The sequence below is a fragment of the Myotis nattereri genome, assembly GCF_964212035.1.
Source record: "Myotis nattereri genome assembly, chromosome: 4".
NCBI classification, from domain to species: Eukaryota; Metazoa; Chordata; class Mammalia; order Chiroptera; family Vespertilionidae; genus Myotis; species Myotis nattereri.
The window spans coordinates 98,915,412-98,942,808 of NC_138079.1; the positions used below are offsets into that span (position 1 = coordinate 98,915,412).

A 27,397-nucleotide genomic window follows, 5' to 3' on the forward strand; every position below is an offset into this window, starting at 1 on the left:
GGTCCTGGGGAAGTATTAATGGAAGAAGGAAGGAAGAAGGAAAGTAGATAGGAGGAGAGCGCGAGTGTTTATCTGGAGCCCAAGGCCCTGGTACCCTGCCCTCCCAGGACGCTGGGCACGAAGTTGGGGGGCGGGGGGTTAAGGCAGTGCCCTGCCCACTAGCCCGCTAACCAGGGCGAACGCTCTCCCACTCAGCATCCGTCAGCTGAAGGAGCGTGTGACCAACCTCCGTGGGAAACACAAGCAGATCTACAACCTGGTGGTGAAGGAGGTGGAGCCACAGGTCAACTGGGCAGCGCTGGTGGAAGAGAAGCTGGTACGGCCCTGGCTGCAGCTGGGGAGGGGCCGGGTGTCAGGGGAGAACCCCACCATTTAATGTCACCACAGTCACGCGGAGGTAGTCGTGTTGGTGATGTTTTCTGATGTTTGTGTCAATGAGGAGAGCGAGGCTCAGAGAGGTGCAGTGCCTGACCCAGAGTCACACAGCAGAGGTGATGAAGATTAAGATCCTCCTGGGATCACCCTCCAATCCTGGCTCGGTGGGGTCCTGGCAGGCTGGCAGATGTCTGGCCAGCCACTGCTCTTCCCATGCCCTGGCCGGCCCATCTCCACGGTGGAGGGGTGTGCTCACGGGAGCCCAGAACCCTCGTTTAGTGGTGTGACGCTGGGCTCAGCCGTCTGTGAAAACGGGCAGGGTAACCGTGTGAGATTCAATGAGATGACGTACAGATAAAGGTGACAGCCTCTCCCTGCGTCCCTCACGGGGCCACTTGGCTCTCTCCCTGCCTGGTCCTGTGAGGAGGAGTCCCCGGCCCCACCCCTGTGTGCATTGTCTCCATCCTCCCCTCCCAGGACAAGCTGAGCAGCCAGAACTTCGGAACAGATCTGCCCCTGGTGGACTACCAGGTGGAGCAGCACAACATCTTCCACAACGAGGTCAAGGCCATCGGGCCCCACCTGGCCAAGGATGGGGGCAAGGTGGGCGCCCGGGGTCGGCGGGACCCGGGAAAGGAGGGCTCACACCTGCACCCCGCCCTAACCCCTGTCCTCGGCTCTGTCCTCAGGAGCAGAACAGCGAACTCCAGGCCAAGTACCAGAAACTGCTGGTGAGAACGGAGGGGGTGGGGGGTGGGCGGGGGCTGGAGCAGGAAGCGTGTGCAGTTCAAACAGAAAGGAGGGAGGGGAAGCGGGAAGAGATGGTACCCAGGGCCCCTGCCTGAGAGGCGCCCCAGCTTGCCCTGAGCTCATGGAAAACCCCAGTAGATCCCATTTACGTATTGGGGTACAGCCTGTCCTACCGTTTTGCTTCTTGTTTCTTTATTAAGCACCTTCTGTGTGCCAAGTTGGATGCCACATACTTTACAAGCAAAAGTTTCCTATTTTCAAAACCTCTAAGGAATGAGTTCCTTTAGAAATGCACAAGTGGTAAATGAATGCTTTCTTGTTGCGGACGTTTCAAACGCCCCGGCTGTGGGAGTGCGTGGAGGTAGAGCACAGCCGTTGGCAGGCTCTGGGGCAAGACTGCCTCCACCCTCAGTGGGAGGGGAGACCTTGAACGCGCTCCTTAGCCTGGGAGCCTCAGTTTCCTCATCTGTAAAGGGGAGTTACTGCGAGTCCCTGTCTCACTGGATTGCTTTGCAGATGGCATTAGTTAATGTTGGAGAAGATCTTAGCACAGTTTGGGCTCCTGGTGGCCCCATGTATGTGTTAGCTGCTGTTCTTATTTGCAGAGCAAAATGTAGCCGCCTCTCCTCCTTGCCCATCCTCCCCGCCTGCCCGGCCCTTTCTCAGATGTTAAGCCTTAGCAATTTCTACGGTTCTAGCCGTCTAAACAGTGACCTGACAGAGATAAAGCGGAAGCTGTAGCTGCTGATTTTTATTGAGCACCAACTCTATGCCGGACTTTGGGCCCTGCTTGGCTCTGTGACATGTCCCCTCTCTCAGTGCTGTCATCCTCATTGTGCAGATGAGTCCCTGGGGCTCCACACAGTGTCAGTGCCATGAGGGTTCTGTCTGCTTTGCTCACTGCTGTATCCCAGGGCCTGGAGCAATGCCCCGCACTTAGTAGGTGCTCAGTAAATCTTTGCCGAAAGAATGAATGCGCTTCAGAGGGTCAGTAACTTACCCACGGGGGTTCGGCCGGGCCAGAGCCGGCCGCTGCAGGTGTGGAGGGAAGTCTCAGCCCTGTCCCCACCCTGCAGGCGGCGTCGCAGGCGCGGCAGCAGCACCTGAGCTCGCTGCAGGACTACATGCAGCGCTGCACCAACGAGCTGTACTGGCTGGACCAGCAGGCCAAGGGCCGCATGCAGTACGACTGGAGTGACCGCAACCTCGACTACCCCAGCCGCAGGCGTCAGTACGAGGTGGGTGCTGGGGCCTGGGGGTGGGGGGCAGGGGCCAGAAGGGACCACGAGGCTGCCAGGCTGCGCACTGAGCCGCTCCTCCCCCCAATGCAGAATTTCATCAACCGGAACCTGGAGGCCAAAGAGGAGAGAATCAATAAGCTGCACAGTGAGGGAGACCAACTGCTAGCTGCTGAGCACCCTGGGAGGAACTCCATTGAGGTGTGTGCGCACTGAGAGGGGATGCCTCCTCCGAGGTGGCCTCACGGCAGCCTCTGCTGTGGGCGGGGCAGCCCCCAAGATGGGGGGGAGGTGTCCGTCTGTCTGCCTGTCTCATTATTCTGCCCTCTCATCTTGCTCTTGACCCTGCCTCCTCTCATTATTGTCACGTCCTGCTCTCGCGTCCCCCCTCCCCCCGACTTCTGAAGCCCATATGGCACCTGTGTCAGTGTCCTGGGGCTGCCCTAACAATGACCACAAAATGGGTGGCTTTAAACAACAGGATGTATTCTCTCGTAATTCTGGGACAGAAGGGTAACATCAAGGTGTTGGCAGGCTTGTTCCCTCTGGGGGAGGGTTCTTCCTTGCCCCCCTCCCTGCTTCCGGCTGCGGCAATCCTTCCCTGGCTTGGGCCTGCATCACTTCCATCTACACTACTGTGCACAGGGCCTCTCCCTTGTATTTCCTCTTCTTACAGCAACACCAGTCATTAATTTAGGGCCCATCCTAAATCCAGGTGATTTCATCCTGAGATCCTTTAACCAATTACATCTGCAAAGACCCCGATCCCAAATGAAGTCACGTTCTAAGTTTGGGGTGCGGACATACCATTCAGTTTCATGACATTTTTTAAAAGCACCACTTTGGGCAGATGCAACCCCTCCTGTGCCTTATGCACTCTGCAGCCCAGGCACCTGTGCAGGGCAGCCCGGGTCGGCTCTGTGACATGTCCCTTCTCTCTCCTCACCCCTGGGGAGCAGCTGGCTGCCCCTGTGGGAGCCACACCCATGCAGATGCCGGATGCCCTCTCCCCCACCCTCTGGTCCGGAATCCCACAGGCCTCTTCCAGTGCCCCAGGCACCCGCCCAGCAGTGACACCCCCCCTTCTCTGGCAGGCTCACATGGAGGCCGTGCATGCAGATTGGAAGGAGTATCTGAACCTGCTCATCTGTGAGGAGAGCCACCTGAAGTACATGGAAGACTACCACCAGGTACCCCGGCCTGGGCCCACTGGTGGGAGCACTCAGGGCCTACGTGCCCCACTTTTGGCCTCCATGCTGCTTCCTCGGGAGCCTTGCAGGGCTGCCTTCCTGGGCCTCCCGCTGCCCCGGCTGGACACGGGTGTGCCTCCAGCTTGCCCGGCCCTGGCCAGTCTCTTCCCTGGGGCCAAGGCTGGGGGGCGAATTTACCAGGTCAGTGTGAGGCTAGGAATGAATGTGTGGGTTTTCATTTTGGTAAAATATATATAATATGAAATTTGCTATTTTAGCCATTTTTAAGCATACAATCCAATGTGGTACAACCATCACCCGTCTTTCCAAACGTTTCGTCACCCCGAATGGGAGCTCTGAGCCCGCCAACAGTCACTCCCCATTCCTCCCTCCCCCGGCCGCGGGTAACCTCTGATCTGTTGTTCTTCGGGCTGCCTATTCTAGATATTGCATATAAGTGGAATCTCATGCTACATGGCCTTTGTGGCTTCTCTCACTGAGTATGTTTCCAAGTGTCATCCATGTTGTGGCATGAATCAGAATGTCATTCCCCTTTACGGCCATGTAGTATGCCCTTGCGTGGACAGACCACATTGTGTTTACCCATTCATCTGTTGATGGAGACCGGTTGTTTCATAGGAACGTGTTTTTTAGGAAGAGCGGCAGGTGACTAATGATTGTGCGGTCTGGGGATGCTTGAACTCAGATGACACTTCTGTAACTCCTGGTTCGGTGTCTGAGCCCTGCTGGGCTGTGAGATTCACAGGATCCCAAAGTGCCTTTCGTGGCTGCAGCCCAGGGGACAGCTGACAATGAGCGATTCCAGAGTTGATGAGCTAAAGAATGGGCAAGAGAATTTTCTAGAACAAAGTGGGGCAGCTTGTCTTCCATGTATCAACAATGAAAGCACAGCATTATCAGGGTGTCCCTGGCACAAAGAGGAGTGACATTTAAGAGCGCCGAAGGTCGTTGGTGTGCACTTGAAAGTTAACGGGTCGCAGAGGTGGTCACCTGGACTGGCGGGAAGGGACCTGGCTTCTTCCCATGAGGCCCTCTCGGGAGCCAGGACTGGGTGGGCTGGGTGTCCACGAGCAGCAGAGCCTGTGGACTCAGGGTGAGTGGGAGGCCCAGCCCGACTGGGATTGGACTTGCAGCCACAGCCAGGATTAGCCAGGTGTCCTAGTTGCTTCATGGTCATAATTGGGCCACCTGGTCTCCTAGTTCCACAAAGACGTGAAGGACGCTCAGGAGCTGCTACGAAAGGTGGATTCAGACCTGAACCAAAAATACAGCCCTGACTTCAAGGACCGATACCAGATTGAGTTGCTGCTGCGGGAGCTGGATGTGAGTGATGGTCCCATGAGTGACTCCGGGTGACCCCTCCCTGCCCTCAGCCCCACACCGGCCCCCCACAGCTCTCCCCTGCTGCCTGGCCCCCGCCCCCCAGGGGAGGCTGCACGATCTCACTGTGGCATTCCCCATGCCCAGGACCAGGAGAAGGCTCTGGACAAGTATGAGCACGTGGTGCAGGGCCTGCAGAAGCGAGGGCAGCAGGTGGTGCCCCTCAAGTACCGCCGGGAGACGCCGCTCAAGCCCATCCCCGTGGAGGCGCTCTGTGACTTTGAGGGTGACCAGGTGAGCTGTTGCCCAGGTGCCCCAGGCAGGCCAGGCCCAAATATGCCTCTTTTCATGTCACTGGAAGGTCTTAGGGGTGACATCGCTAAATGAGGGCCTCAAACGTTTTCAGGACCCCTGTCATTGGGGTCATTCTCTGCCAGGCCCCCCCCCCCCCCAATAGCTAGCTGCCTTGGTCTTGTGTGCAATCAGCTTAGCAACCCCAGTCATTCCAGCAGGAGTGCCAGGGAGGGTTCGCACTGGCCCAATTTGACTCATGTCAGCCTCAACCAGTCACTGGGGTGTGCCAGGGGATAATGCCATTCTCTCATTGGCGGGCCCGAGTCACATGTCCACCCTGAGTAGTAAAGGGCTGGGAATGGAGAAGGATAGGCCACATGGACTGGGAATGGGGGGAGTTCTAGTCCTTCCCAACTAGGGCACGATGTCTTGGAAAGGATCTGAGAGATGGGCTGACTCCCCACGTGCCAGAGTTGGTGGGCAGGACCAAGGTGGCCTCTGGGCTCCCAGGCTACCAGCCAAGGCAGGTCTCTCTGTGCCTTCTCACTGTTTGGCCTGCCCATGCCAGGGCCTGATCTCAAGGGGCTACAGCTACACCCTGCAGAGGAACAACGGAGAGAGCTGGGACCTCACCGACAGCGCAGGAAACACGCTGACCGCCCCAGCCGTCTGCTTCATGATCCCCCCCACCGACCCCGAGGCCCTGGCCCTGGCCGACAGGTACAGGCTAAGGAGGTAGCCAGCATGGACTGGCCCCACACCTTGGGTCCCTTCATTGCCCTGTTAACACCCCCACACCTGTACCCACTTGGAGGCTCAGTGGGACAGGGGCGGATCCTATTGGCCCGACTGACTTGCTGTGTGTGAATGTCCAGCTGTGGGCACAGTTCAGCGAGCACTTTCTCTGGAAGTGCCTCTGGGCCTTTGCACATACTGTTCCCTTTACCTGGACACCTACTCATTGCCTGGTCAGCTCAGGCCTCTCGGCTTGACTCGGCTCCAGGGTCACCTCTTCTGTGAAGCCTTCCCTGACTGCCCCTTGCCTAACACCTTGCTCCACCCACCTCCTCCCTCCCGCGCACGCCCTGCTCTTGATCAGGGTGCTTTGTGTCAGTGTCAGTCTCCTGGCAGGGGCTCCTTGAGGTCTACTGTCTCCAGGGCCTTGTTCAGGACCTGGGGCAAAGTGAAGACCCAAGAACTTTGTTGAGTGAGTGACTCTGGGAATGCTTCATTTACTCATTCAGCAAGTATTTACTGAGCACCAGTGTGCTGCTCCCTCAGGGGTAACATCTTAGGGAAGGCAAAGGAACAAACAAGATGATTTTAGGAAGTAAGACTTGCTACGAAGAAGAGAGAAAGGGGCGAAGGAAGGAAGGGGTCCATCTGAACCCACAAGCAAAGACAGGCCAGCATTTCAGCAAACCTTTGTGTGTGTTATGATTTAACTTTTCAAAGCATTTTGATGGCGCCTGACTCCTCTGGGCTGTTGGCCCAGCCGAAGTCCAGGGTCTTGCGCCTGAGGGTGGAGGGGCAGTAGGCTGCCCTGGATCCAGTCCATTTTTGCTCTCGCAGCCTGGGCAGCCAGTACCGGAGCGTGCGGCAGAAGGCAGTCGGGACCAGGAATGCACTCCAGCAGCGGCATGAGGTGCTCAAGGCAGAGAACCCTGGAGGTGGGTGCCAGGGCCACTGCCCAGCCTGTGGGGGGACAGGGAGGAGGCAATGGACCCACGGTCTGTGCTGCTGAAGGGACAGCATGGGTCAGGCCTGGCAGGGGTAGGGGAGGCTGAGCCAGCCCTGGACGTCCCAACTGGCCTCCTCGGCCCCTTCCCTGCAACTCATGCCCCCAACTGACACCTAACTCCGATTTCCGTCCGGCAGACGCCTCTGACCTGCAGGGACGGCAGCTGCTGGCAGGCTTGGACAAGGTGGCCAGTGACTTAGACCGGCAGGAGAAGGCCATCACAGGGATCCTTCGGCCACCGCTGGAACAAGGCCGGGCTGTGCAGGACAGCGCCCAGCGGGCCAAAGACCTCAAGGTACCACCAGGCTGGGGCCCCTGCTCAAGCTCCCATCTCCACCTGCCATGTGTCACAAGAATTCCTGAGTCATGGGGGGCAGGGGCAGGGGTGGTGCTAGGCCGGGGATCAGGAGGTGCCTGAGCCCTGGTGCCCTGCTTCAAACACGTCCGGGAGAGGCCTGGGGAGGCCCGTCTCTGCGTGTTTGATGGCCAGGTGGTCAGGGGGGAACAGCATCCATGCTCCTCTCTCACAGACGGTCTCCCTAGTCATCAGGCGCCCTCTGTGGCAGGGGTGACCGTGCTTGGTTTACAGAGGAACTGGGCTTGGAGAAGGGGCCTCACATCATGGCTGACAGAGGCTGTCAAGGCCGAGAGGATGCCCAGTAGAGGGTGGGAGCAGAGGCCAGGCCCCTCCACATCCCTTCCTAAGCTGCTTGGGTCCCCAGCTGTGAACAGGGAGAGAAAACGTGCCTCCCTCATGGGGTTGCCCCCAACAATGAATGAAATCACTAAATGTGGTGCTTGGAACAGTGAGTGCTGGGTAACTGCCTGTTCATTTCATTCCCTTGTGAGTCCCCTGCTTGGTGCAGAATGCCCGGGGTGCTCAGTACACGTGCAGACTCAGGCTCCCAGGCAGGGCCCAGGCCTCACATTTCGATCAGAGCTGCCCCCCGCCCGCCCCCCCCCAGCAGCTTCCCCTGCTCCCTGAGGCTGGCAGGCCACTGGGGGAGGAGGATGCCCAACTGTGGCCAACAGGAAGCCTTTGGTCCCCACAGAACATCACCAACGAGCTGCTGCAGATCGAGCCTGAGAAAGCTCACAGCACAGCCGAGTGCGAGGCCTTCGTGCAGGCCCTTCCGGGCAGTGGCAGCGCACCCTTGCTGAGGACCCGGGTGGAGGACACCAACCGCAGATACGAGCGCCTGGTGCAGCTGCTGGACTTGGCCCAGGAGAAGTGGGTGTCAGGCGGGCAGCAGGGGGGTCAGCTGGGGTCAGGGGGCCAGGCAGGCACCCCCTCACTCCTGACCTGTGTCCTCAGGGTTGCCATTGCCAACCGCCTGGAGAAGAGCCTGCAGCAGGGCTGGGAGGTGCTGGCCACATATGAGAACCAGCTGACCCAGGACGACACAGTGCCCGAGAGTGGCCGCGCCCTGGACAGCAAGAGGCAGGAGCTGGCGGTGAGTGTGGGGGCCCTGGGCCGTGGGAGCCTTTCTGTCCAGGCGCTGGCACCCATCAGCTCTGGACAGATGAGAGGCCCAAGACCCTGATGCCCAGGGCAGGAAGTCTCTGCAGGTTTGTATGCCCACAATGCCTACTGGAAGTTGTAAATGGAGGCACGTGGCACAAATCCCAGCTGCTCATGGCTTGTGGAAACGGGGTACTTGTATTCTTAAATCAGAGATGTGCATGCTCCCCTCCCCCCAAGATTTCCAGTATCTATGCAGCAGCTGCCAGCAAACCCTCAGCATTTACCTGCCTGACCGCTAGGGATATCCAAGTCTGTGAGCCCAAGGGAGGCCCTTATTCACACATCAATTCACAAAACCCTGGCTGTGTGCTATGACCCTCACCTCAGAGCCGAGGAAATGGGCCTGGAGGCTGGAGAGCAGCAGGCCATTCTAGTCCTGGGCGCAGCATCACAGGGCACATGCTGCCAACCATGAGGTTTTTAGTTTTTCCAGGTTTTGTTCATTGTAACAAAATGGAACTTTGTAGAAATGGCCACCAGATGTGAGGAGAAACTCAGAGGCAAGGCCCAGTCCCTTCCCACACCCAGGCATTAACACCGCGTCCCCCCCCCCCACACACACACACACAGCAGGTGTCCCCAAGCACCGGGGCAGTGCTGCTTTGGCCCCTGTGAGCTCTGACCACAGCGCCCACCCACTGTCTGCCTCTCCACCCCACAGGCCATGGCCTCCGAGCTGCAGGCCCAGAAGTCCCTCCTCAGTGAGGTGGAGCAGAACCTGCAGGCCGCCAAGCAGTGCTCCAGCTCCCTGGCCAGCCGCTTCCAGGAACACTGCCCTGACCTGGAGCGCCAGGAGGCCGAGGTGCACAAGCTGGGCCAGCGCTTCGACAACCTCCGCCAGCAGGCTGAGTTCAGGTGAGGGGCCCTGAGCTAGTCTGCCTTGAGGCCAAGATGCTCAACCGACACCACCAAAGGCTGTTTTCTAAATAATTTCTGCTTTCTGAAAAAGTGATATACATACAAAGTAAAACACTCAGTAATTATGACCCTATAGATGCCATAAGCGTCTATAGATGTAAGGATGGTTTCCGTTTTGGATGCGTGGCAGTTAACTGGTTAATGACCAGCCCCACTTTCCCAAGGTAAACACTACTACCAGTTTCCTATGAACCCTCCCAAAAGGTGTTCTGTACAAGCTGGGGTAAGGGGTAAACACATGAATGACAACGTATCATGTACACTGTAGCTTGCTGTTTTTCCCGTCATATATTTTATAAGCCTCATGAGTTAGTTAAGTATTCCCTTCTCCTCTTCTGTTTTCTGGAAGAGTTTGTATAGAACTGATATTACTTCCTTAAATGCTTGGTAGAATTCTCCAGTGAGGCTGTCTGGGCCTGCATTTTTTGTGAGAAGGATTTTAACTACAAATTCAACCTCTTTAAATATTTGGTAAGGAGAGGGAGAGAGAGAAAGAGAAACATCAATCAGCTGCCTCCTGCAGGCACCTTGAATGGGGATTGAACCTGAAACCTGGGTATGTGCCCTGACTGGGAAGCAAACCGGTGACCTTTCAGTACACAGGACGATGTTCAACCAACTGAGCCACACTGGCCAGGGCTCATCTCACTCTTGAGTAGTTTGTGTCTTTCAAGAAATTTATCCATTTCATCAAGTTGAACTTATTAGCATAAAATTGTTCATGATATTCTCTTATCACTGCCTGCAGGTTCTGAGGCTATATCCCCTCTCATTCCTGATGTTAAATCTTCATTGTATATATACATTCTCTTTTATCAATTTATTGACCATTTTAAAGAACTAGCTATGGTTTCAATGATTTTTCCTGTTTCTAGTTGCATTGATATCTGCTTTTTATTATTTCGTTATTGCTGCTTAATTTAATTTGCTCTTTTTATTTCTTAAGGTGGAAGCTTAGATTGTTGATTTGAGAGCATTCTTTTCTAATACAAACATTTAATCCCATACTTTTCCCTCTCAGCAGTTTTTGCTGTGTCCCACACATTTTGATATGTTTTTATTGAGGTCCTTCAGCACACAGTATCTCTGCATGTCAGTACATGTGGACCTACCTACCTGTTCTTCACAGAGGCCAGGGAGGACTCCAACTTAACATTCCATAATTTGCTTAACTATTCCCTTTCTAGTGAACATTAAATTACATTTGTATTCCAGTTCAATTACATTCGTCCCCCACCCCCCTAAACACACACATTTTAAAAAATGAAAACACACACAAAGAATACAGATTACTCCTTTAAAAGGGACAGGAGAAGCTTTTTTTTTTTTTTTAAAGAGGAAGGGAAAGTGAGGTAGAAACATCAATGAGAGAGAAACATTGATCAGCTGCCTCCTGTACACCCCTCACCAGGGGTCGAGCCCACAACCCCGGCTGTGCCCTGACCAGGAATCGAACCATAACCTCTTGGTGCATGGGCCACATAAGCTCAACCACTGAGCTACAGTGGCTGGGCAGGGACAGGGTAAGGTTTAAGTGAGACATCGTCTCGCTGTGCCAGAGGCCTGACCAGCTTTGCTCCTGCAGGGCCCAGAGCCTGCGGAGTGCCAAGGCTGCCTATGATGACTACCGCAGTTGCTGCGACCACATGCTCCAGTTCTTGTCCAACATCCCAAGCTATGAGCCCCAGGAGACAGACAGCCTCAACCAGATGGAGACCAAGCTGAAGAATCAGAAAGTAAGACAACTGCTTCTGCATTCACAGGCACAGTCACAAGGTGGGGTCAGAGGTCAGTCACTCCCCTTTGTGGAGAGCCAGGAGAGGGTGCTGTTTGCCCTGGCAGAGCTGTGATCTCACAGGACCTTGGCCCTGCCTGGCTCCCAGCACTTAACTCTGAGAACAAGGACAGTCTTGCTCACTTCCCCCTCCTCAGTTCCCAGCATGGGTCCTGGCCCAGAGTGGACACTGAGTGCAGGCCGGCTGAGTGAGTGAATGGCTACGAAAATACAAGAGGCCCCCACAAGGGGAAAAATCCCATTTTCAAAGTTCAGAGTCCTAGGTCCTCAGAAGGCAGCAATGACAATAGGGTGAGGGAGGAGGAACATGGGAACCCAAATGCCAGTTCCCTATCAGCTGTGCCCCTCAGGCAAGCCACTGTGCCTCACTGTGCCTCGATTTCCTCACTTATAAGCTGGGTAATGATGGTACTTACCTCACAGGATTGTTGGAAGATTAAATGAGGTCATCTAAGTTACATATTAGAACAGTGCCTGACATTTTGAAGCACACAGTAAACATTCTTTTCCTGGCAAAGATAATCTTGGCCCTTCTTCACCGGGCCTTAGAATTGCCTTTATAACCAACACATGCATACAAGGAAGCCATTCATTATACTCTGTACAACAGAAGAAGAATTTCAGATTTAAGGAATCTAGCTAATTTATCAAAGTTGTTCTTTTTTTGTTTTGTTTTGAAAGTCTCTGTTGTTTTACAGAACCTGCTGGATGAAATAGCAAGAAGGGAACAGGAAGTTCAGAAAGTCTGCGCTCATTCCCAGCAGTACCAGCAAGCTGTCAAGGTGAGAAGCGAAGTCCCGCCCAGAGTGTAAAACATCAAGGCCTCTGGGAAGAGGGGCACTGGGCCTGGCAGGGTCATCCGCAGGCCCCACTGGCAGCCATGCAAACTGGCACAGCCCTTTGGGAAAATACTATGATATTAGGCATCAAATACCAGAGAAGGGTTTTCTACTTTATGAAGCAGTAAACTGGGGGGAATTTATCCTAACTGGAAAAATACAGAATAACACCAATATAGGATAAATAAAATCACTGTAACAGCATTATATATAATAGCAAAATAGACAAACTAGAAATAACCTAAATGTCCAATAGCAGAGGAATGGCTAGGTAAATTATCATCCATCCACTTGATGGATTATAAAGTCGTCCAACTGACAAACCAGAGGATAAGAGGGGGCAACATGAGACAAATGGAGAAGCACAGCATCATCTCTAGCGTGAAGGGAAGGCCTGAAGGGAGCCCTTTGGGGAGGGGAACTGTGGGCATACTTTTTCTTGTTTCACATATTGTTGAGGGACATAGCTATGTACTGTTGATGTATTGAAGGTTCTCAAAAACTCCTGGCAGACGGTACCGAGTGCAGCTGAGCGGAAGACCTCTGCAGTCAGCTGGCAGGGCTGTAAGAATATTGCAGCCACAACTGACCTTGTTTGCCCTCTGCCATGTCTCTCCCCCAGGACTATGAATTAGAAGCAGAGAAACTAAGGTCCCTTCTTGACTTGGAGAATGGAAGGAGCAGCCATGTGAGCAAGAGAGCCAGGCTCCAGTCCCCTGCTGCCAAAGTGAGGGAAGAGGTGAGCTCTGTGGTAGGCGTACTGAGTTGCGCAGACTTCCAGGGAGCATGGAATGCAGGCCTCACATGAAAACTGGGCTGAGAGCTTTCCTGGGTGCAAACAGGTTTTGTAAGAGAAGATAATGAACTTTTTCTGGGACAGCGACATTGATATACCTAGAAAGACAGCCTGCTGGAGGTATCTGGGTCAGAGCCATGGATTAGAGAGGTTCCCACTCTGCTCCCCCCGCCCAATACATATACAGGAGGCCGTTATTATCTCCTCTATACACAAGAATATTAACGCTCCAACAGAGATCTGCTCAAGGCCACTGGGAATTAGACTTCTGACTCTAAACCCAGTTTTCTCTCCACCAGATGACTCCCAAGTAGGAAGGGGCAAGAAGCTACCCTCTATCCCCAAATGCCAGATTTTTCAAAACCCGTCCTAGCTCTTTCCTCCTCAGTCTATTGACTCCTATTTGCTGAATGCTCCCCTATAGGAAGCAACCCTTACTGCCAAGTTCACCGAAGTTAACGCCATCAACAGACAGAGGCTGCAGAACCTGGAGTTTGCTCTAAATCTACTGAGACAGGTAATGAATCTTAGTGTAACACATTCTACTCAAAACTGTTCCAGCAGGTGAGAAACAGGACTTGTTCAGCCTCAAAGAAACAGCCTATAAACTAGGGGGAGTGTCCCTTGCAAACATGGCTGGGCAGCACCACGGCAAATACTGGCCCAAGCCGGCGCCTCTGTTGACATGTGTGTAACTTATATATTCCCTCCAGCAGACGTTTGCTGAGTACCTAGTAGAGGTAACATGTTAAAAGTCCAGAATGTTTATGATAGCACTGTAATAACAAGAAACTGGAAGCAACTCAATACTCATCAGCAATGGGTAAATAATGGTCTGTCCACATGTAGCTGTTAAACAGTGAAGTAGAGCTCTCTGTGCTGCTGTGAAATTGCCTCTATCTAGATTAAGTGCAAAAAGGGTGCAGAACAGGGGACTTACCATTTGTGCAGAAAAATAAATATTTGGCACACACTAAAAATATACAGTAGGTCCTCGGGTTATGTTGGAGATCCGTTCCTAAGGCGCGAAGTAACGCGATTTTCGCCGTAAGTCGGAACCCACCTCCATAAGCACGTACATCACTCACATGGAGTACACAGCAGTAATGAAGCGAAACAGTAAAAAAAATTTAAAAGATAACAATTCCTGACCTTTACTTGTGGTAAATAAATAATAAAAAACATAAAGCACATATGTACATACGTCGAAATGACGGAACTTTTTTTTTTTATAAATAAATGGGAGATGGCGACGTAACCACGAAACGACGTATGTCGAGTCCAACGTAACCGGAGGACTGCCTGTACTTGTCATAAGATGACAGATACCTTTCTAGCAATAGGACAGGACCAGAGGTGGAAGACTGATTTCCTTTCACACTCTTCTATGGTTTTAAAATATTTTACCAGATGAATTTTAAGAAAACCTAAACCAGCTGTTTAAAAGTAACCCTAGAACTCCTGTGAACCCAGCACTTGGAGTTCCTTGGAGATCACAGAACCCCCCACTTCTGAACTGTTTACATAACCGTGCACTGTCTTCTCCCTCCCAGCAGCCAGAGGTAGGAGTGACCCACGAGAGTCAGCAAGGGAGCCAGCCGGGCTCCAGAGCAGAGGAGTCGTGGAAGATTCGGAAGGAGCTGGACGAGGAAACTGAGCGGAGGCAGCAGCTGGAGAAGGAAGTCAAGAGTGCCCAGGAGGAAATCCAGATTCTGCAGAATCAGAACCCCCAGGAAGCAGTGGTGAGGAAGGAGGTGCTGAAGAAGGTTCCGGACCCTGCACTTGAGGAGAGCTTCCAGCAGATGCAGCGGACGCTGACGGAGGAGCAGCACAAGAACCAGCTGCTTCAGGAGGAGTTGGAGGCGCTGCAGCTGCGGCTACGCGCCCTGGAGCAGGAGACCAGGAACGGCGGGCAGGAGTACGTAGTCAAGGAGGTCCTGCGCATCGAGCCAGACAGAGCCCAGGCCGATGAGGTCCTGAGGCTGAGGGAGGAGCTGGAGGAGCTAAGGCGGCAGAAGGGCACCCGGGAAGCAGAGGCGGTCCTCCTGCAGCAGCGCATCGCGGCCCTGGCTGAGGAGAAGAGCCGGGCGAGGGAGAAGGTCACTGAGAAGGAGGTGGTCAAACTGCAGAATGACCCCCAGCTGGAGGCAGAGTACCGGCAGCTGCAGGAGGACCAGCAGCGGGAGGGCAAGCACAGGGAGAAGCAGGAGGAGGAGCTGAGCTTTCTGCAGGACAAGCTAAAGAGACTGGAGAAGGAGAGGGCCATGGCTGAGGGGAAGGTCACCGTCAAGGAGGTGCTCAAGGTGGAAAAGGACATGGCAGTTGAGAGGGAGGTTGGCGACCTGAAACGCCAGTATGAGGACGAGTCTGCCAAGGCTCGTGCCCACCAGAGGGAGAAGAGCGAGCTGCTCCGAAAGATTTGGGCCTTGGAAGAGGAAAATGCCAAGGTGGTGGTGCAGGAGAAAGTGCGGGAGATCGTCCGGCCAGACCCCAAGGCAGAGAGCGAAGTGGCCAACCTCCGCCTGGAGCTTGTGGAGCAGGAGCGCAAGTACCGGGGTGCCGAGGAACAGCTGAAGAGCTACCAGGGCGAGCTGGAGGCGCTGCGGAGGCGGGGCCCGCAGGTGGAAGTCAGAGAGGTGACGAAGGAAGTCATTAAATACAAGACTGACCCTGAGATGGAGAAAGAGCTCCAGAGGCTCCGGGAGGAGATCGTGGACAAGACCAGACTCATCGAAAGGTGTGATTTAGAGATCTACCAGCTGAAGCAAGAGATCCAGGCTCTGAAAGACACTAAACCCCAGGTACAGACCAAGGAGGTAGTCCAGGAGATCCTTCAGTTTCAGGAAGACCCCCAAACCAAAGAGGAAGTAGAGTCTTTGAGGGCCAGACTATCAGAGGAACAGAAAAAGCAAGTGGACTTGGAAAGGGAGAGGGCTTCCCAAGAGGAGAAAATCAAACAGAAGGAGGAGGAGCTTTCCCAGGTGAAGGAAAAGGTGGTCCAACAGGAGGTAGTCAGGTACGAGGAGGAGCCGGGCTTGCGAGCTGAGGTGGATGCCTTCACCCAGAGCATTGATGTGGAGCTCCGGCAGATCGACCACCTGCGCGGGGAGCTGCGGCGGCTACAGCGCAGGCGGGCCGAGCTGGAGCGGCAGCTGGAGGAGCTGGAGCGTGAACGGCAGGCGCGCAGGGAGGCCGAGCTGGAGGTGCAGCGCCTGAAGCAACGGCTGGCCGACCTGGAAAAGGAGGAGGGGGAAGCCCAAGAGAAGGTGACCCACAAGCAGAAAGTGGTGCTACAGCAGGACCCCCAGCAGGCCCGGGAGCACTCCCTGCTCAAGCTCCAGCTGGAGGAGGAAAGGCACCGGCGGCAGGTCCTGGAGAGTGAACTAGAGACCCTAAAGAAGAAGCTCATCAACCTGGAGAAGATGGAGGTCAAGGAAAAGGTGGTCTTCTCCGAAAGCGTCCAGGTGGAGAAAGGTGACACTGAACAGGAAATTCAGAAGCTCAAGAGCAGCCTGGAGGAGGAGAGCCGGAGCAAGAGGGAACTGGACGCCGAGGTGGGCCGGCTGGAAGCCAAGCTGTCAGAACTGGAGTTCCACAACTCCAAGTCGTCCAAGGAGCTGGACTTTCTCAGGGAAGAAAACCACAAACTACAGCTGGAGCGGCAAAACCTGGAGCTGGAGACCCGGAGGCTCCAAACGGAAATTGAAATGGCGGCGACGGAAACACGGGACCTGAGAAACATGACCACAGTGGACTCTGGGACAAACCTCGACTCCAGACTATGGTCCCTGGAGAGAGAGCTGGATGACCTCAAAAGGCTCTCCAAAGACAAAGATCTTGAGATCGACGAGCTGCAGAAGCGCCTGGGCTCTGTGGCCGTCAAGAGGGAGCAGAGAGAAAACCATCTGCGGCGCTCCATTGTGGTCATCGACCCTGACACAGGCCGGGAGCTGTCCCCGGAGGAAGCCCATCGGGCTGGCCTCATCGACTGGAACATGTTTGTGAAACTCAGAAGTCAGGAGTGCGACTGGGAGGAAATATCAGTCAAGGGTCCCAATGGGGAGTCCTCTGTGATCCACGACAGGAAGTCTGGCAAGAAGTTCTCCATTGAAGAGGCCCTACAGAACGGGAGGCTGACCCCTGCTCAGTACGACCGATATGTCAACAAGGATATGTCCATCCAGGAGCTGGCTGTTCTGGTGTCTGGGCAGAAGTAGGCACAGCCCTGCCCCTCAGTCCCCTGGAAGCTGACGCTGGCTCTCTCCTACCCCATACCTTCTTCTCCCTGGCCCTGTGCAGGCTCCTAATCCGTGTGGAGCTGAGCATGCCACCCACGCCTTCTCGGCCAAGCTACTCAGAGTATAGCTCACGTACAAGCAGAATGGTCACTGGCTGCACCATCCGTTAACCCAGGTGAGAGACCTGCTTCATCCTCCAATGATTCAAAATCACAAAGCCCTTCTTTTCTCTCCCTTGTCCTACACACGTCCATCAACAGACTCCTTGTGGGAAACCTGGAAGCAATCTGAACACTAAAGCACAAGACCACTGAGGCAGACCAGCCACTCCATGCAGCAATGGCCTTCGCACACCAGATGGGGAAACTCTAGGGCAGAAAGGCCTCTCTTCTACACACCCTTCCATTCATCAAAGGACTGGGCCCCTTGGGGCTGCCGACCTGCATTCACACCCCTCTAGGAGTCTGGCTGAGAGCCAACTTTCCGTCAGACTTCTAATGGTGAGACAGATCTGGGATCTGTGCCAGAAAAGACGCAAAGAAACCAGCACAGGCCCCTCTGTCAGCCTGACTGTCCCCGGAGAACACACCATTCGAGACTTTTCTGGTTCTGAAATTAAAGTGTTTTCGTTGTGGACTGTGTTGCTGTTAGCCTTAGCTTCAGGGCCTTACAAGTCTTGTTTATTCTCTAATTGGTCCTTAGGTATACTACACAGTTGATTTTTCACCAAATTAATTTCAGGTTCTCTGTATCTCCTATATTACATAAGACAACGGAAAGAAATAGGGAACTCCACCTTATAGCGTAAAAAATAAACACCTGGTGGCTTGACTCTAATTTTATGCTAAGTGTGTTTTTTCCTCCTTTGTGTGTGTGATTTATTGCCTCTACTCCCTCTTGGTTTTCAGCCAGGATATCCCATATGGATATCCATTTACCAGTCCCAATCACTTACCAGTTCCTATGGGAGAAAGAATTATTAGCAAATATGGCAAAAAGAATGAGAAACAATGTATTGGAAACCTTGAAACAATTTATTAAGTTGCTTTATACAAGATTAACAATTTCCACACCACCCCCTAATACCAACCTAGTGGCTGCACCAAAGCCACAGCCCCTTTCACACTTAAGAAACGGCCGCACCAAGGAAAGCCCTGCAGCACCGCAGCCCCCAGGCCCGGAGCCCGCTCTGCCTGTAGATCTGCCTTGCCATGGCTGTTTAAGTCATTCACTCTTTCGTTACCACAAATAAAGCATAAACAAGAAAAAGAAATCTCCCCATCAAAGAAACGTTTCCCTGAGGCAAGAGGCATCACTAGATTCCTACAAATGAGGGTATTCTGCTCCAGCTGCACACTCAATGGTATGTGGGGAAGAGGGGGCACTGCAGGGGAACCGGATGTCTTGGGCAGAAAAGGAGCTCATAGGCAGTCTCTGCACGGCTCTGAGCTCAGCAATACAAATCTCTTCTTTGGCTCTTTTGCTACTTCCTAAGACTATTCTGTAAACAAACTGGAAATCCAAGTTGCAAAATATATATATAATAAAGAGATAAGAAATCCATGTAGCCCCATGTGAAACATGTGTTGGTTCCTATGTAAAAAGTCAGAGCAGAGGCCTTGCTCCTCCGACACTAGACAAACCTCAGCATAAAGCATGAGTTACTGAGCACTGGACCCTGGGTGCCAGGAACCAAAAGAGCTGCCTGTGTCTCCACATAGGTCTACACTCTGAGGAGGCTATTTACTCTCTAAATATTTGAAATCACTTAGCTGGAGCAGTCAGTTGAGACATGCCTGTGGCAGAGACTTCACAGGACAGGCAAGTGCCCTAAAACTCGTGAAGCAGCCAATGGTTAAATGGGAACAGCGTAATGACTTGGGAGCTCCAGGTTAATTGTCTTAAGTCTGTCTCTAATGCACTCTCCAAGCTCAGTGGTGCGTCACCCTTAAGTCAGGCATAGCCCCGCTGCCTGGAGAGCCCTAGGACTTCAAGGCCTGTCTATACAGCAGACACTTCACAAAGGCCCACACCTGCAGCTCTGCCTGAGAATGATTTCTAAATAAGCTGGAATGTCTATCTGTAACTTGGAACCTTTCATATCCTTGCCCTCAAAGGCCTTTGGGGCCCTGCAGTCCACCTGTATGAACTCTGGAAAAACAAAACAGAGGCCCTGGCTGAATGGGGACCTGGGATTTGAGGACCCAGATGACCTTTATGTCAGGACGGCAGAGATTATGATGTGCAATGATAAAAAACCTCAAATAAACTGGCTACGTCTTAAGTACAGACATCTTTTAAAAAGGTCTTCATCTGAGAGCCACACAGAGGGCCTAATGGGTGTGTGTCTAATTCTGCTCCACCATAAAGGCACTGGGATTATGTCTTCCATATGACGTGTGAAAATATGACATGTGAAGAACAGTCCCACTCTATCCAATGCATTGATGGTAATGATGAAAACAGCCAAAAATAAGTGTCTTTAAAAATCCTATCACAATTGTTGAATCTACAAAGATCTTTCTTTAAAAGAGCTTCATTGTCATGTTTGGAGAATAAACTGGCCCCATGATGAGCACACACTAGCTGTTCTGAGTATTTTTCAACGAGACAAGGTAAGTCCCCCAGCTATGGCATTAGCCTGGGTTTCTGTCCATTGAGCACACAGCCTGAGGATGGGATAGACACCATGACCATCCAGGGACCCTAGGGTGGCCAAAAGGAGCCCCTGCCAATGGGGTGCCATGAGTTACTCTGACCAAATGCCAGGGGATTGGGCAGACTTACAACACAGGTGTGCCAACGCTCAGTCCTGCCACCAGAGCTCCATACATGACCCAGTACACTTCCCAGCCTAGAGCTGCCCCTCCAACGATTGTCCGCGACAAAGCCACGAGGCCTGGATCACCAGGCCAGTCAGTACCTCTGGAGAAGCACGAGGCTGCTCCCAAGTGAAGGCACGTCACAAGTGCCAAGAGACGGTCCACTTAGCACTCACGCCTTCTCCAGAAGAAAACCGATCGGCAGAAAGAGCGTGTTGATTATCCGATTTTTCAGAGGCCGACTAGTTCAGCTTCCAGCATTTCCTCTGAAGAGGTCACAATTTCCGTGGAACACCAGCCCCTTTCCCATGAAGCTGAGAAGCATCTGGAAAAGAATAAGCAAAAACAATATAAATCTTTCAGGATCTCTGATTTTCTTAAGGCAGCAGTAACCAAACCTCAAGGAAGTCACTTCTGTATGTTGAGTATGCTGAGGCTCAAACGAGCCACAAACACTTGACAGAGGTGATTTCAGTGTGTTGTTACTTATAGCAGCCTGCAGCATGAAGGCAGCTGCTCATGGAGTGCTGTGTTCACAGCAATTCTACTATGCAATGTGGGCCACTTCTGTTCTTGGCTACAACTATGCAATGGCACATGGGTTCCATGACGGGGTTTGATAGTCACATTGAAGTCAAGGAGCAGTCAACATTCTCACCATCAACAGATCCTCAGGTTCTATAAACACAAGTTCAAAGGCACTAGCATTCTGAGTCCACATAGGAAAAAAAGCAAATCAGAAATAAGTTACACAATTAAAATGTCCAGACAGCTTCTCATTTACAACCACTCAATGGAATCCTATAACCTGAAGAAGGTCTAAAGGAGAGAAGAAAAGCCTACTCCGCCTGTTTTAGCACAGATGCTTTTCTGATAGCCTTTTAATACCCGGAGGAAAAACAGGGAAGAAATGGTACAAGAAAGCACTTTTCCCTTTTTTTGCTGAAAATACCACAGACCAATAGTCACATTCCAAAGGCTCTTCATTATTGTCTCTGTTTAAAAGGGTGACATTCCTAAAAGCAGCAGAAGCAGAGCAATCTCTCTTTGAAAAACCACAAGCTCTCAACCAGGTAGCTCTGCAACCCCTATATCATCATCTCAGCTACAGCGGCAGCCACCAGTTTGTGGAGCAAGTCCACACTACATTTTACTGCTTCTCCGGGGTAAAACGGAGTAACTGCTGATACAAGCTTAGCCCTAGGTTTTTATTTGAGAAGCAACAATTCCATCTTGGAGATTTACAATCCACTCCTGTACCCAGATGGCTGCTGGCATTCACTACAAATGCATCAGTTTAAGGACACAGGGGCCAGGGACCCACTGCAAAATCTGGGACAGACTTGAGCCATGTCGAGGCCAGTGCTCTCAGTATAGCAGGTGTCAGGCATGCCCAGCTGGATGAATTCCATCTCACTGCCACCGGGTATCAGTCTACCAGGGCAGCTCCAGGCTCGGCTTCCTGAAGCATGGCTCTCCCTGACCAATGAGGCCCCTGGTCGTTTCCAGAGAGTAGTAAGGGTAGTAGGCCCAAACCAAGATCCCTGAGGCTCTACAACAGCATTCCATTAGCTGCAGCTAAGAATCAGGTCCTAGACAGGGTAAGGCCAATTGCTGATGACAAAGGTGCCAGATTCTCACAGCTATAAACCTAGAGCTTGTACAGTGCCCCTTTCTGAAAGTCACTGCTCTCTGGAGAAGAAAATTGGCAGAAGGAAAGAGGGAACGCTGTCCCAATTCCTGTTGTGCTCCCAACTCCCTGCCTTTACATCTGAACTGAATTTACAGCTGCTCCTCTCTTGAATACATGCTGACATCAGAGGTAAAGGTCCCTCCTGAGGCCCTGCCACTGTGACCTCTTGCTACTACTTGGACTTCCCCTTTCACTTAAACTAAATTTACAGAGCCTTTTGTTAGCTGGTACTACCTGGAAGGTATAGCAGCTTGAATTTAAAGGCCTGTAGTGCCCCAACTAGCCAAGGGTTGGGGATTCCTCTGCCTCGCACACAGGTCACCCTGACTTCCTCTGTGATCACATGGGGTAAAGCTGACCCAGTGGCAGGGGACCAGGGGAAATCACAAAGTGGAGGAAACCTGTCCCATTCCAAGTACCCACAGAACAAGAGCCTCAAAGGACAAACCAAGACAGCACAGTGATAATATGGTGAAGATACTGAAATCTTTGGCAGCAGACGGCATCTACTGACTGGAGAGGGGAATGACACACAGTGCACATGGCACTCTGACCACCTGGCAATTAATTACCTGGGAGACTCTGCGGGACGTGGGTAGACACGGCAGCGTGTGGGAGAGGTGCTGCGTGGGGCGGGCTGGAGTGCAAGCCAGCCAGGAGACCTGAGAGAAAACAGGAGGGAAGAAAAGAACAAGACACGCACATTGAAGACAAGAACAGAAAAGCATCCTTGGTGATTCAGAGCCCCAGACAACCTACTGGCCAGTCCTGGTGAAAGACCCTGGGGAAGGGTTCAGCACGATCCCTGAAAATGTTGCCCACAGCCACACATCAGACACACACGGGAACCCCGTACATGACAACAGAACTCACTGATCACAGAAGTAGTCCCGGGCACCTTTTGTGCCCCCAAATGAGGAGAGGGAAGGGAGAAGCACTTACTGTGGCTGAGGCCATGGTGAAACGTCCCAGGGGCAGGGCCCGTGACGATGGCATCCTTGGAGACCCCTGCTTTGGCAGAGGAGTCGGCGCTAAAGGAGAGCACACGGAGAGGAAACGGAGAGATGATCCCCAGGGAGTTTGAGTTCACAGCCCCGGGCAGCTTTGGGCCGCCTGTCTTGTAGGATGAGGATAGCAGATTTAAGGGCGATGAGCTGGTCAGTAGCACAGCCCCACTCGTTCCTTTCTGGAGATGAAACACACAAAAGGATCAGAGCTCCAGCCTGTCCATGGCCTGCTCACAAACCAAACCTGTCAACACACAGGGTAGGGACATTGACTGCTCCTTATGCATGAACCCTAGTCTGCAGCCCCAAAGAGCAAGAACAGTCTCTAAACTGGCCTAACATGCCTCCTAGGACACAGCGTTCACTTTAAAAAGCAGGATGTTAAATATGCCTCCTTTGTGCAAGAAAGAAAGGGAAGAATATTATATATAGACATCCACAAATGTAGGTATATACAAATATATGTATTTTTATATACATAAGCCACACACACAAATTTGTATGTAGTAATCTTTTAGAAAGAAACGGGAAAATCCTGGAAACTAAGGGACATTGTTACCTTGTTGGGTGACAGAAATAGGGCAGAAGCCAGTGAGAACTCACTGACCATACCTTTCTGTAGTTTTTTCTTTGCAACCAAATAGTCGTTTTACATAGTGGGAAAAATAAAATACTCTCTCCCATTTCCCCAACCTGCACCCGACTTCTGTAATTCCTACAGGCAGGCCTCACCAGCCACTGCACTCTGTCAGATCACCTTTGACCTGCAGAGTCCTTCAAAACCCAACTGGGAGAATCACTTTTAGAAGTACTCATCTTCCTACTGTATGAGCATCTCTATGTAACTAACGATCTGATAGTATTAATTTCACTAACTCGTTTGGAGAGATGGGACAGCTAGGAAGCCATGAAAGGGAAGTTTGGTGACTCATTCCACACCTTCTAGATTCATAGCCTCCCTGCCAACACCGTGCTGACCAGTCCTTTCTCTCCACTCATCCTCCTCAGAAGTTTCAGGCTTTCTTGGGATTCATGCCAACAGAAAAGATAAGACAGGAAAACAGGAAGCCAGTCCTTATGATTTCTGGGTTTACTGTTCCAACCCAACCTCCAGTTTCAGTTGTCTGATCAGGGAAGGCAGGTGGCCTTGTCCACAAGACCCATAAGGGTGGCTGCTGTACCAGGATACTCACTGGCAAGGAGGTAGACGATGTCACGCTGCTAACTGCACTGGGCTTCAGGGAGGAGGTCAGTAACTTGGCCACTCCCTGGGTCCCACCACTAGAATCTCCACTTGGACCCCCGGGAGGGGCCACTAGGGTCAGCTTCTGGGAAACAGGCGGTTTTTTCACTGCAGAGCCTGGGACAGGTCGGCTGGCAGGCTGTCCTGTGGAGGCAGGCTGTGCACCGGGGAGCAGATTGCCAGAAGTGGAGCTCTGGACTGGTGTTCCTACAGAAGAGCTGCCAGAAGAAATCCCGTGTTTGGAGATAGAGCCGGCAAAGGGGCTATTCTTGTAAGATGGCCCTGAGGAGCTGGCTGAGTGCTGTTTTGCTGGATGGCTCAGGGCAGCGGAGGACAAGGCTGGGGTCTTATGAGAACTACTGCTGGAGGCTGGCGTGCCTCCTGAAGAGGCTGGTGTGGAGGAATGGAAGCTCTGGCCTTTGGCTGCCGTCTTCACAAGCTGGATGAGGGAACGATGACACTGTGGGGAAGAAGGCTTTGGGCCCTGGAGCTTACTGACAAATGGAGCTGGGGGGGTGAAACTCTTTTGTTGTTGAGTGCCTGCATGAAAGACTTTTACTTGGGGGCCAGGCACGGGAGCTGCTGTCTGGGGTGCATGAGACGTCCGTGGCAAACCATGGTGTTTTGCTTTGGACTGGTGCCCTTCTGGCAGGCCCTTGCTCAGGGAAACCTGACAGGACAGCTCTTTATAGCCAGAACTCTCTGGTTTCTTCTCCTGAGAGGACTGCCCCAGTGCCAGAGCCTGTTCAGCCAGAAAATTGAGGGGTGACTGCAGAGAGCTGGAGGGTGGTGGGGCAGAAGGGCTAGCCTTCGTAAAGTTCCTTTTTTCTTCCGTACTTAAAACACCTGCAACTTTCTCTGCAGGCACTTTCGAGGGTGCAGGCAATGTGAACTCGGAACTCCCACTTGCTCTGCTGTTCAGCGCAGCCAGTTCCTTGGACACAGCCTCCAATGAGGAAGCTGAATTATGGATCAAGTCTCCATCCAACGAGTTCTCCAGGCTGACAGGAACAGGGTTTGTTTGGTTGCCCAATGCCTGGGACGAAAGCTCCCTGTTTGCAGCTCCAGAGTTCAGGCCTCCTCCCGGGTATTCTGAAGGCAAAGCCAAAGGCCCGCCAATCTGGCCTGATGAGACGGAAACCTTTTTATCAGGCTTAATACATGATTCCTAAAGGAAAGTAGAAATGCTGATGTTAAGAAATGCCCAAAGACGCCAACACTGGTCCTGTTGTAAGAATGCATGTGTGAGCCCTGACCAGTTTGGCTCAGTGGATAGAGCGTCGGTCTGCGAACTGAAGGGTCCCAGGTTCGATTCTAGTCGGGGGCATGTGCCTTGGTTGCGGGCACATCCCCAGTGGGGGGTGTGCAGGAGGCAGCTGATTGATGTTTCTCTCTCATCAATGTTTCTAACTCTCTATCCCTCTCCCTTCCTCTCTGTAAAAAATCAATAAAATATATTAGGGGAAAAAAAGAAAAAAAGAATGCAGGTGTGAGAATACCACAAGGTCCCAAGAATCAGGCCTTCCTATGTAATCACAATATAAGGGAGACGAGCGCAGGTGACAAGCCTCTGTGGACTTGAACACGCCCATCTGGCTGGGCCTGGGCTTACCCAAGCATGTTCTGTTGCTAAGTACACATGAACCCACGGGGAAATGCTTCTTTTCTCTGATTTTGAAAAAATACAAGACTTGAGCAAAGACACTCTCCCTACTGGCTCACACACTATCTCAGAATGTTCCTAACTGTAATCAGAAAAGGATGCATGGCATGAAAACTGCCTTAAATTAGTTTTCTTTTCCTCCTTGATTTTTCCAAGCACCTGTCCCCTCAGGGGGTTCAAAAGAAAAGTCCTTTCATGGGATAACAATGGGAGCTATCTCATCACTCCTGCATCCTAAGTGTTAAATGCAGTGTGCCTGAGACACTGCAGGAGCTCAACAGATACTTAGATATAAACAACGTAAATAGCTTATTCTCCCACACTGTTCTGGTATGGTTAAGGGCACTATAAAGCGTCAGGAATTTATAAAATTTTAGTAAAATAGCAATTTCTACGACATTGAGAGGTTTCTGCAATATCTAAGCTCATTTTCAGTCTCTATTCTCTAATCACTGTACTTCCTTTCATTTCTGCTACTTAAACTCAACAAACCACCTTTCCTTTCCATTGTAGCTCTAGGCTAACCTACACTTGGCTAGGAGTGTGTTCTTCCATAAAAATATCTTTATCACAATATAATACTCTCATATACGCAGGGGCTTTTCATGCCTCAGACAGCTGTCAGGAAGACCTCATTTAATTCCACAACAACCTTGGGAACTGGCCAGGTGGGTACTGCTTCCTAGAACTGAGGATGGAGGGTACTAAGTGCCCCAGCTCAGGTCTCTGCCCTGCCAACAACCTAAGGCTCCTCTGGTGGATCTGGCCTGCCTCTTGGTACAACCTCAAGAATACCATCCTGAAGAGTTGTCCCCCAGAGCAGCAAAGCTCAATGAGCTGCCATCGTCATTCAAAAGGTTTCATGAGCATGGCTGGAGAGAGAGAACAGGTGGTACATGACCTGAGCAGGCTGACTCACCTTCACCTTGATTTTGGAAGGAGCCATTACTTTCTTCTTGGCCCTGAACAAAAGAATGAACACAGAAAAGGTTTAGAGGAGATCCACCAGAGATAAAAATGGCAGTTGTCTTGAGAAATGAAAACACTGAGACACTCACAGGATTGATGTCAGGTGCCCATGGCCTCGTCTGCTCTCCTTAAACAGAGTCCTGAAATAAACAGATAACAGGGTGGAGTTTACATAAGCCCCCTGAAAACAGAGACCTTGTTTCTAGAGCTCCCTACCATCCTTAGAACTCAGTACCTATTATTAATTAAATGTCAGAGCACTAGTGACTTCATTGCTGGTGAGAAGATCAAAAGGAGATGTGCTGGCCACCTGAAAGGCAAGAGTCTAAGATTTACCAAAAAAAGCTATGGCTCATCCGGCCAATGTGGCTCAGTTTGATTCCTGGTCAGAGCACATGCCCTGGTTGCAAGTTCAGTCTCCAATTGGGAGGCTTGCAGGAGGCAGCCGATCAATGTTGATGTTTCTCTCTCATTGGTGTTTCTTTCTCTCTCCCTCTCTAAAATAATAAAATCATATTAATAAAAAAAAGCTATGGTTCTACATCCAAACCTCTCTTAGTGATGTTTCCCCTAAAGGCAGGAGTGCTTTCCTTGATGACCATTCTCATCTTCTAAGAGTAAAGTGGAGATTGACCCACAGTATGTCTCTTTCCAGAGAAACTCAACAAAATGATCTTTATGCCCTTCCCTTCATACCTTCAAAAGTCCAATCTGTAAGGAGGGAAGAGCAATTCCATTTACAGATGGGATACTGAAACAAGAAAAGGTTCCATGATTTGTCCAACCCACAAAAAATCAGGTCCAGTCAAGAACATGAGCTCCAGGGGAGGATTCTGGGAAGTTGGCAGAGTAGAAAGCATCAGAATTAATCCTCTCCCCACCTGGACAACAATTGCCCTGGCAGAATCTCTCTGAAATAACTATTTTGAACCTCTAGAGACTGATCAAAGCTAGCACCTT

General features: G+C 51.9%; 2 protein-coding genes across 2 annotated transcripts in view; one reads left to right on the forward strand and one right to left on the reverse strand.

Annotated features, from left to right (window-relative positions):
* PPL (periplakin) overlaps nucleotides 1–17,877 on the forward strand; it is a 47,168-nt gene extending 29,291 nt beyond the window's left edge. Inside the window, exons 4-22 of the mRNA XM_081090443.1 lie at nucleotides 196–316; nucleotides 853–978; nucleotides 1,065–1,106; nucleotides 2,202–2,363; nucleotides 2,457–2,564; nucleotides 3,458–3,553; nucleotides 4,775–4,897; nucleotides 5,042–5,188; nucleotides 5,757–5,908; nucleotides 6,761–6,858; nucleotides 7,067–7,224; nucleotides 7,982–8,160; nucleotides 8,245–8,383; nucleotides 9,116–9,309; nucleotides 10,958–11,108; nucleotides 11,866–11,949; nucleotides 12,629–12,745; nucleotides 13,227–13,319; nucleotides 14,356–17,877. Coding sequence (XP_080946569.1) covers nucleotides 196–316; nucleotides 853–978; nucleotides 1,065–1,106; nucleotides 2,202–2,363; nucleotides 2,457–2,564; nucleotides 3,458–3,553; nucleotides 4,775–4,897; nucleotides 5,042–5,188; nucleotides 5,757–5,908; nucleotides 6,761–6,858; nucleotides 7,067–7,224; nucleotides 7,982–8,160; nucleotides 8,245–8,383; nucleotides 9,116–9,309; nucleotides 10,958–11,108; nucleotides 11,866–11,949; nucleotides 12,629–12,745; nucleotides 13,227–13,319; nucleotides 14,356–17,019 — 4,954 coding nt within the window. The 3' untranslated portion in view covers nucleotides 17,020–17,877. The remainder of the gene's footprint in view (nucleotides 1–195; nucleotides 317–852; nucleotides 979–1,064; nucleotides 1,107–2,201; nucleotides 2,364–2,456; nucleotides 2,565–3,457; nucleotides 3,554–4,774; nucleotides 4,898–5,041; nucleotides 5,189–5,756; nucleotides 5,909–6,760; nucleotides 6,859–7,066; nucleotides 7,225–7,981; nucleotides 8,161–8,244; nucleotides 8,384–9,115; nucleotides 9,310–10,957; nucleotides 11,109–11,865; nucleotides 11,950–12,628; nucleotides 12,746–13,226; nucleotides 13,320–14,355) is intronic.
* A 180-nt stretch (nucleotides 17,878–18,057) lies between these two features.
* Nucleotides 18,058–27,397, reverse strand: part of UBN1 (ubinuclein 1) — a 39,600-nt gene continuing 30,260 nt past the window's right edge. The window contains exons 14-19 of the mRNA XM_081090442.1: nucleotides 26,527–26,577; nucleotides 26,388–26,430; nucleotides 23,756–24,973; nucleotides 22,498–22,741; nucleotides 22,128–22,217; nucleotides 18,058–20,187 (exon numbers count right to left, since the gene is read on the reverse strand). Coding sequence (XP_080946568.1) covers nucleotides 20,138–20,187; nucleotides 22,128–22,217; nucleotides 22,498–22,741; nucleotides 23,756–24,973; nucleotides 26,388–26,430; nucleotides 26,527–26,577 — 1,696 coding nt within the window. The 3' untranslated portion in view covers nucleotides 18,058–20,137. The remainder of the gene's footprint in view (nucleotides 20,188–22,127; nucleotides 22,218–22,497; nucleotides 22,742–23,755; nucleotides 24,974–26,387; nucleotides 26,431–26,526; nucleotides 26,578–27,397) is intronic.